The sequence below is a fragment of the Ischnura elegans genome, chromosome 11 (genome assembly GCF_921293095.1).
Source record: "Ischnura elegans chromosome 11, ioIscEleg1.1, whole genome shotgun sequence".
Classification (NCBI taxonomy): domain Eukaryota; kingdom Metazoa; phylum Arthropoda; class Insecta; order Odonata; family Coenagrionidae; genus Ischnura; species Ischnura elegans.
This window is the reverse complement of record NC_060256.1, coordinates 70,503,567-70,513,989: the sequence shown is the minus strand read 5'-3', so window position 1 is coordinate 70,513,989 and position 10,423 is coordinate 70,503,567. Positions and strand designations below refer to the sequence as shown.

The window sequence follows — 10,423 nt, the reverse complement described above, 5'->3', positions numbered from 1 at the left end:
AAACATTTAAAAAATCTCTATTTCTGCAAAGTCTCTCTATGAGCACCTTGGAAGGAATCATTAAGGATGGTGAAAGCTGATTGCATCTTATTCCCACTCCTCCACTGTCCCTCCATGATAACCTCTCACCTATCACAACTGGTTGTTGTTGTTAGTGTTTTTCATACTAAATATAGACTATCTCTTAGGCATTGGCAGTATTAAATGGTTAAACATAATCTTATTTTATGAGCTGAATCCTAGAATATTTATGAACTGATAACCCAAGTTTTTTAACCATATTAATTGGAGATAAGGTAAAAGAATGTTTAAAGTATTTTATCTTGCAAAATAGTTATCATGCAGAGGCAAAAGCTAAGTTGAAAAAAGTAGTATTCTTAGTCTTAGTTGTGCTGCCTTTTCATCCTTATAAGTTTAATGTTTTTTGTGTCGATCAATTGCATGCCTCAGGCCTGTGCATCATCAGAAAATTTTGTTTTCTTTGTGTTCATCTTTGTGCTTATATAATTTTGCATAGTTCAGGTATTGTTTAAATTATGATATACATCAAGGGCTTTCACTCTTGAGAGGGAAAAAGCATTTATTCAATATCTTGCTTGTATATTGTACAGAAAAGAGGATGAAATGGGATGGAATCACAGTATTACACTTTCGTTTTGTTATTAAAATACAGTCATAGATGCAACTTTCAAGTTAGAAAGTCCGAAATAAGTTAAATCCTAATTGTGTTCCAATGTGTAGCATGGGAAAACCACTGTTAAATATGTTCTTATATGTAATAATAATTATGAGTAAATTTTTTCAACTATCAAGTTAAGAGAATACATGGAAATTTAGATGTTCAATAGTTGAAGTTCTTTTATTATATTCCTCCTCCGTATAATCAATCATTCATTGGAAATTTTAAGGCAACTTCGTATCTTAGATTGTTCAATACATATCCTTCATAAGAAATTATTATCTCATCCTCTAGTTTATATTAGTATTTAAAATATTTTATGATGTTCACATGTCAAGACGTCTTCACCAAAAGGGTATCTCTATTTATAGGTCAGCAGCAAAACAGCATGAAACAGAAAATAGTATGTTTTTTTCTAGTTTTGCTGACTCGGTGCATCAATGAACTTCAGTCATGCAATGGTACTCATCTTGAAAAATTATACAATTATAGGACATATAGTGTGAATAAAATTTATGAAAGGCATTAATACTTTCTCAATGACCTCTAAAACTCCCAAAGGTTAGTGGGAATTTTTGTCATGCATATACATAGTATTCTCTGTAGACATCAACATTATTCTCTTAGAATTTCCAAACAGGAGTAAATTTTGTTCCAGCCTTTAAGAATATACAAAAACATATTATTCTATACACACAATTGAAAACTCAAAGGCTATATTGTCTTTCACAGTAATACTATCCTCTTTTTCATACAAAATATCAACCGTACTACAGAGCTCATTCATTGACAATGCTATCGAATCAACATTCACTTTACCCTCTGAGAAAAAAGCAAACGTACCAGCAACTTTCATGTCATAGGTACATACATTGAACACATCATGTGCATCCTTTTCCTGCATCCAAGCATTAGAATATTCAATTTAGAATAAAGCATCAAGCAAGCTGCTTTGAAATCAGGTACAAATATTTGTGTGTCGTTGCACGGAGAAACTGTTAAGCAAAAGTTAATTTCGCATTTATCACATGGACAAAGTTAATGTCTCATCAGCTTCGTTTATTTATTTTTCAATGGTGCAACTCTTGGTGTCTTGTGCTTAAACTGAATGCAAAAAAAGGGAAAGAAGCTCACACATTGAGCAACCTAACATTTTCAATCATTATCTTCCTCATTGAGTAAGTACGTATAATTTTTAAATGCCCAAAAGGGAACATCATCACAATTGGAAAAAATCTCTCTCATTAATCTTGCTTAACTTTTGACTCTCGTATATTCTTTAAGTTAATTAGGTGTATTCCATAACAACTTTAGTTTTGTTTTTGATGAAGGCAGATTTTTTACTTCGCTTTAGGTATCAATTGGTTTCTTTCTTATTGTTTTATCGTAGGGATTTTCAAGATCAAGTTTTTATGTGTCTATAACAGATTGGTTAAATGACAACTTCATGGCAAAATTAGCCACAATCTAAGTCAAAAGTACAAAATACCAAGCAAGATGTACTGCTAGCATAAAATTTCATTGGCAAAATAATGCATTCTTAAAACCACTTTCTGCTCTATTAATACTCTTGTATGAGTATTATGTGTATATTTGAGCATGCCTTTAGGTAGGTAATTAAAGTTATCACAATATTACTTTGGAGAAAATGATGTGAGTAAAAAAGCTTAAGGAAAGTACTAAAGTCATCTAGCAAAATAGCTATACTTTGTTGCAAAATCCTCGACAAATAAACCTGTAACCATGGCCGCAAATGAAGATGCCCTTTATTCCGAAGCATGAAAAATATTGAATGTCTTAATACTCTAACGCCCATGAATACTTCTGGACCTATTTTGGTGGTGTAACCATACCGTAGTTAAGTCTTATAAAGAGCTTGGTATCAGTATTCAAACTTGCATGGAAGAGATTAAATATGAAAGTCATATTACATGTTTACTTAGTGATAGCTTTGAAGACCTGTTGCTCAAGATATGAATATTTTCCAGCTTTGCATACGAACTCATCATGTATTGGGCATCTTATAGGAACCAATTTAACACTCAAATACAATACACCCTGACGACACATGGAAAGGCTTAGGCAGGCAATTTGAGAATGTAAATTTCTTTTAAGAAGTTCTCATGTAAATAACACTTAAAGATTTCGAGGATAAGGCTGTATTTTTTCTATAAAATTGAATGTCCCACTCCCTCCTATAGGAGATAGCATTTTATCGTTTTTTCTTATGTATCACAGAAACTCCATCTGGAACGTTTAGGGAAGTTTTTTCCCTCTCGGCTATACACGGCTTTCCCTAATTCTTGGCTCACATACCTCTCCCTCCATATAGCCCACACTCCTCTCTTCACCACTGCTCTCACGTTCACTTCCTTCCTCCTCGTCTTCTTCGTCTTCTCCCACGTCGTCCACCTCTTCTTCCTCAGCCAGCGTCACCGCGACCCTCTCCTCCGTCACCCCAGTGCCCTCAACCACACTTCCATCCACCTCAGCACTTCCCTGCCGGATACTTGCCTCGCGCGATTCCTCCTCTTCCCAATACCTGTCCTCCCTTATCTCCCGAAGCATGATCTCCTCCGCCCGGAGCTGCCGGAGGATCTCGTCGTAGGAGGGCGGCAAGTCCGCCAGGCCGTAGATGGAGTCGTAAGAAGGGGGAGGGAACACAGGTGCGAGGGACGCCATAGATCCCTTGGTCCCCTCCGAGTCCACTGGGGTGGTGTTGCCCTCGGACTGCGATGGCGGCGTCGGCGCGGGCAAAGCTGGGAGGTCCCTCACGCTGGCCTCTCCTAGCTCCACCAGGTCCACCCCGCTGTCAGCCTGCAGCCGCTCGAACACGCTGCTGTCCACGACCACCATTCTGCCGTAAGGCAAGAGGATGATCGTTGGTTGGGAGATGCCGAACGCGGAGCGGGATAGCTGCGACTCGGGGTCGATCCCGGGCCAGAAAGCTGCCGCTCCGGCCTCGGATCCCCAGCCTCCCTCGGCGTCATCGCCCTCGAAACCGGGGCACCGCCTGCGGCAGAAGATGCGGCAGCAGGCGCCCCAGCAGCAGTACGCCACGATGAAGCAGAGTACGAGTATCATGACGAGCAGGGCGACGAGGCCTTGATGTCCGGCCCCACCGGACGAGTGGGTGCCCATCTTTGTTGCGGGGACGTTGTTCGCGTTCTCGGAATGTTTACGTGGGGAGGGCTTGCGCCCTCACGTCGCTTGCGAGTGGTTTAAGGGGCTCACTGTCATGTCTTGGCGGCCGTTGTTGATTCCGCAGTCTGAAATGGACGACGGTGTTCGATGAAAAAATAAGGGGCTCGAGAGAGTAGTGGAGAGGGCGGGGTTTAATATCGATTACTTCCCCGTGGCGGGCTCGGGGGGTTAGAGACGCAGAGCATTCTCGTACGAGAATTCACGCATGACAAAGAGTAGAAAACAAAAGGTTGTGTTAGAAGGGGTAACTTGGTGAAGGTCATTGAATAAGTTTATTGAGTATATTGCAGTGAAGTGTTTTTATTCGAGGTAATGATTGGGAATTATAAATCTTCTCTCGACTCCGACAAAATCATCCTTGATTTACGAAAATTTATTTCAAGAACCATTTATTCCCCAGCTCTTTGATTCCTGGAAGTAGTTTATCGAAGTGTTGCACATGAAGGTCGTGATTAAACATAATCTCATATAAAATAATAATCTTTTTTTAATTATTTTGGGACCACTTTGTTGGCTAATTGCGAAAATATCTACAATTCATATACGTAAATATCATAACCAAAGCATTGACCTCTAGTATGGAATATATCACCGAAATAAGTCGTTTAGTATCAAATTGATGATTATTTATTCTTCTCATCATTATTTAATGGGAATGGCCATGGAGTAAATTTATTTGACTCATTAATATTCGGGATTATCTCCATCTCTGGCGACCTTGTTAGCTCTCGGTGCTTCGACGAGTATTTCACGGCCTCGAATAAATGGGCTCGTGTATTTTTTTACGGAAGAGTATCCCCCTTGGGGTGCGGGAACTGAAGATACATAAATACCGATGCTAGATTATGTTGACTATTTAGTTTTGTGTTCCAATTTAATTTGACCTTTACAAAAATCTGGGATATATTTTGGTCGTAAGATCGATAACACAACGCTGCTCGAGTTTTTCGGTGGGAAGCCGAGGCAAGCAGGCACGTACACATGGGCACATCTCCAAATTCACGCAGAAATGCTGATATTTTTTAACTGAATTATGGCTGCAAGTTTTTCCGCAAGCATAAGTACCATCTGAATTAAAGTGGATGACCCCGAATCTGACAATCTGGTAAGGTTTTTTATGTTTTTTTCTTAATATTCAACGAAACAATTATTGCATTTATTTGCCTTATAACTTTTATGAGGACAAGGAGAGATACTCTTTCAAATTTTCAACCTGCTATTGCCGCAGTAAATTTTAAAATTCATCTGATTTTTTTCCTGGGATAATTATGACTTTTTATTTCGTTATCAATAACAACTTTTGTCATTGGTAACGAAAGCATGCGATGATAGGAGTACGGAAAATAATACTGAATTTCGGGCAAAAAGGCGCAAATATTTTGGAAAAAGATTTTTTGAAAGTCCATGGCACTTTCGAAAATATTCGCAAAATTTAAGTTATACTATACCTTTATTTATATAAAAAATTTAAGCTACACATGACGTCATAGATACGAGGTTCTGCCTAGTGAGTTGTCATTTGGACTTTGGGAAGAAGGAATCTCGGTAATGCACTTAAATATATAATTTTTATTTCAATTAATTCTCAGTTAATGACTGACGCGTTTGTTAAAAATATATCTATGTATGAAAGCCTGGCCATGTAACTATTGATTTTTCCCTAAGAGAAAATTAATGTTGAAACACAAGTGCTCGAAAAATATTTGAGAAGCCTTTTTAGGACACCAAAATAAGAAATACGGATGTGTTAAGGGCCTTTGGAGAGGGCTGTTGGAATCGCCCGGAACACCAAACTAAATGACCCTGATATCTTACTTTAAATACTAAGCGCTCTGTTGATGATTTGATCGATTTACTATAACAATTTGGAAATTTCATTTTATTCGTGAAATTGAATCGCATTCAATCTGTGAATTAAAGTGGATGACCACAAAGCTGACACTCTGGTACGGTTTTTTCTATTTTTTCTTAATATTCAACGAAATAATTATCGCATTTATTTTCCGTAAATATTTTATAAGGAAAAGGAGAGATTCAAATTTTCAACCTGCTGTTTAAACCCTTGTAATTCCTGAAGAATTGTAATGTAAATCATTTTCATGAGGAGATTATACTTTCCTTATGATTTACAATACGTTCACGAAAAGTTACTAAATGCATGTAAGAGAAGTTAATACGCATGTATGAGAAGTCATTAAATCAATTCATATTCATAAGGAAAGTTTAATTTGTATTTCATTTAGTAATGTCTCGTTTCGAACCGAAATTTAAGGGTCTTTTGTCCATCCGTTCAAGTTAAACTTCTCTCTCGATAGGATACTGTTTAATTAGTAACTCATCAATTCTGATATTTTTGCAGGAATGCTTCATCTGGTCAAGAAATATTTTATAACAGAACATCCCCATCTCTTACCAAAGCGTTAGCGCGGTCGATGGAACATTTCAAGGATGACGCAGATATCGCATTAAGAAAACAACGCTCGACGCCGTAGTGCCGCATGAACATGACAGCTGGCTATTTTCTATTCGAGTTATCCGTCATCCTTTAAATGTACTCAGTTTTTTAACATGGAACCTTCTAAAATTGTCTCCTCCTTGGATAGATTCGATTGCCTTGATAGTGGCAGTAATAAGTTTGCAAACCTTTTTCTCCCCGCGTCTATATGTGTGGTGAAGGAGAGCCACTGCTCCTTCTACTATTCTAGGGTATGGAGTAATGCGACTTTCAAGAAATTAATCAATACTCTCTTATATGTTAGTATTTTATTTATCAGAAGACAATTGCATGCCGGTAGTTAATACTGTTTTCATCGATGGATGGACCCATGATGCCGACTATGATTGCCCAAATAGTGTCATCTCAGTATGATAGTTAGCTGAAAGTATCAGGTTTCTAATCGATGATGTTTTTAGCGTTTTAGATTAGAATTCGGTGGATTTGGGTCCAATTCCCGGTGGTGGTATAGTATTTCCAGAGAAATACCGATCCCTGATTGGGGGTTATGTGGACGACACTTAAAATACACATCTTCATCGGCAATGAGACAATCAGCTGTGGTCTATACTTACTCCCTTTTTCGTTACGCGACGCCGGATTTTTTTTCCACTCTCACCTACCATCCCTTTTCTAATTGACACGATTGAGATGAGCTGTTTGTCTCCTGCAAATGCTTACTGGTTCGCTAAAGCCTGAACCAATCAATCAGTTCGATCCTTTGGAAGGATAGCTCAAGCGGTGGCGAAAAAAATGACCATTTCTCGCGATCATTTTCCGTGATGGCTCGAGGGACGCGTTTTCCATCCCTTTTTCCATCACTCGGCACATCCCTTTTTCCGTTGCTGGCACCGTCCTTCACCTAATCACAACGCAAGGCCGCTAACAGCGATTGTAGCGCTTCGCTTGGCTTTCAATTGAATGACAATTGTAAATGCGGAAAGTAATGTAAAAAGGGACGGTGGGAATGACCGTGATTCCGGAAATGATGGGTCGAGCCTGTGGCGCAGTGAGATAAATAAAAAAAATAATTTTCTCTCTTTTGGGGGATAAAGAGCTGAGAGAAATTTTTAAGTTTAATCTTTTTACTTAATTTGATTGATATTACTAATATAATAGTGTAAGGATCAATAAAATATCCCTCAGAAATCCGTAAAACTCACCATTTTGAGCAATTTATCTAAAAATTCCGCAATTTACTAATCTCGCACCGACCGCCGCTTATCCTGGTGGGTATTCCATACCCCCACACACCCCGGTATTAGTAGCACCTTAACCCCCCCCCAGCCTTAATTCCTAGCTGCGCCCCTTGGTCGAGCGATCATTTCTATGGTCGCTAAAAACCTATCGCTGAAGCTATCACCCTGAGGGCCATAAAAATGATCGTGTGATTCAAGCTTTAGATGGAGCGTGTGATGCCCGGGTCGACTGTCGAGATTGGCGTCCTCGGGCACACACGGCTGCCATCAGCAGACGCCATTGTGTCAGAACGAATTAACCTTAATAAAACACAACCCATTATAACACAATGTTGCTTCTGAGGAACAGCAAAAATGTATAAATTTTCAGCTGTATTCATGAAAGATTTAAACTACGTGTTCATTTGAGCTGCCAAGTTTAATAGCGAAGTATGTAGCTGATACAATAATTATGATTGAGTGGAAAATTTTCTCATTTTTAAAATGAGAAGTCCTGAAATTTAATTTCTCCCGGAAGCTGCTATGGGTTAGAAAAGGTTAAGGGGGCACAGGGGTTGAGGAGCTGCCACCCCCCTTAATTCCTGAAGAAATTGAGACAATGATATTTAATGTTGGCCCTGTAATGTAATGTAATCGTTTAGTGTTTTTATTTCTCCAGCTTAACGAACAATTTAAAAAGTAATTGATGGATATTTACAAGCCACTTTTGTGTGCATATAAAACCTCGGACGCAGTTCCACTTTGAGTTATTACGTACCACCAAGGCGCCGCGGTAAGTAATGAACAGCCCTCCCACCCAAAACAACAGCCTCAATCCACTCCTACACAGTGCAGACCCCTCGAAAGTGCACCCATGGCAGACTGCCCGCCTTGCGACTGCAGTGCACATCGATCATATCCGTAAACAGAGACGCCTCTTTATATACTTTACCATTGAGGCAGTTGGTCCCAACATCAACACGGGCCAGTGGAGTAACCAGGACTTTGGGTGGTGACGGAATCAATCAAATTGAATACCAACCGCCAGTGGCACAACGAGGGGGGAGCTATGGGGGATAAATACCCCCCCAGAGCTCATAGAAATTTTAAGTTAAATCTATTTTACTTAATAGGGTGGTTTCCTATTATTTTTTTTATTGCCTAAATCGAAAGATTATTACTCGTGGAGTACGTATTTCACGCTTTTAGATTTTTAAATGACGATATCTATTTTTCGCGATTAAATGAAAAGTGAAAAATTTCAAGCGCGCGGAAACGCGACGCGTAAGTAGGAATGATGGGAAAAAGTCCGTTCGACGCATTTCTGGTTCCCCCTCCCGCCTTGTGAGGTGACCTTGATCGAGGCTCTGAGCGCTGATAGGACGCAGGATGCTAGCGGGTAGCTTGCTGGCTACCCGCTATACCTTGCGGATACCTTGCTGGCTGGTAGCGCTTGGCTAAAAAAAGGTTTATTAATATTTTATCAAACGAAGAAAACTTTCCGACCTTAGCCAGTTTTAATTGGTGATTATTAAGACATGTTTCCCTGAGCTCTGTGCCTCATGCATGCATTGGTAACCTCAGACGATGTATAACTCCTATCCACTCGTGTAGAAACTAGGTCCCTGTGACGTCACGTGGAGTGGAATCGCTTGGGCGCCAATCTGGCCTTGTTCAAATGAGGATAAAATTTGACCCTTGCCATTCGTCTAAACCGGTATTTCAAAAACCAAATACTTTGTGTATTATGAATACGCTAATGGTGGGTAACGAATCGCAATCAATGCCTTTCGTTTTCTTTGATGAAGGAAACTACCCTTTTGTATTAATATTGCTTATAGAATAGTGTGATGATTAATAAAATATCCCTCAGAATGCCGTAAAAATCATCATTTTGAACCATTTATCACAATTTTTTTCCGGCGGAAGGCCCCCGCACCTCCCGCTTACCCTGGCGGGTATGCAATACCCCAAGCACCCCAGTATTAGTTGCGCCTGAAACCCCCCCCCCCCCCCCCCCCCCCAAGCCTGAATTCCTAGCTGCGCCCCTGCCAACCGCTTCCGGGTATTATTAACCAGGAAAAGCGAGAACTCGGTGTATCAATTAAATAAACCTATTAGAAATCGTTGATGATGAAAATAAACTACTGATATGAATGAATGAGAAGGACAAATTAAAACTATGACATTAAATTACTATATTTCAAACAAGTAGGTTAGCTATGATACGAATATTTTTCATTTTTAGGGTTCTGGGGAGTTCTATCTTCCTCATTCTCTCCATAGTTAGGCCACTGACCCGGAACACTGACGTCACGCTGTTCATATTTTCACCGGAAGAGCGTATTCAGGACATAGCTTAAATAGAGTTGCTGTGGATTGCGCATACACAGCTCATTCATCAGGCGTGTGACGCTAGTATTCCGGGAAAATATCCTAGTGACTCCTCTTGAAATAAATTTCATGTTGAGGACAAGATTTTTTCCAGCGGAGCATCTACTGTTTCCATTATTGAAGGCACTGCCCGAAAACTAAGTAACGTAGGGTGTAATGTGGGTTGCCAAGCTTGCAGGATATTTTAAAATTTTAGTCTCATAATATAACTAATAACTTCAGGCTTTACTTTGTGAAACCTCTCCATACTGGAAGTAAGGAAATAAAACTTTGTAAGGTTCAATGTTATTTAATTATGGGCACGACCCGGGTTTCGTAACTTGGTTACCAAACCCGGGTCGTAACCATTAACCCATACCAGCACCTTCCACAGCCGGACTCAACGACCTTCCATAGACTATTGTGATTTAGAAAACTCAATGTACCCCGCTAATCCTCTCTTTCTTCCCCAACACCGCCACCTTCTTTAGCTCT

At 39.7% G+C, this 10,423-nt stretch overlaps 1 protein-coding gene across 1 annotated transcript; it reads right to left on the bottom strand.

Annotated features, from left to right (window-relative positions):
* Window positions 1-546: 546 nt before the first annotated feature.
* On the bottom strand, window positions 547-4,137 carry LOC124168266. Its single transcript, XM_046546407.1, has one exon. It carries the CDS (start codon window positions 3,818-3,820, stop codon window positions 2,960-2,962), a length of 861 nt encoding a protein of 286 aa, XP_046402363.1. The 5' UTR covers window positions 3,821-4,137; the 3' UTR covers window positions 547-2,959.
* Window positions 4,138-10,423: the final 6,286 nt, after the last annotated feature.

Coding starts and splice junctions, on each gene's coding strand:
- LOC124168266 (XM_046546407.1), bottom strand. CDS start 3,820: ATGGGCACCCACTCGTCCGGTGGGGCCGGACATCAAGGCCTCGTCGCC.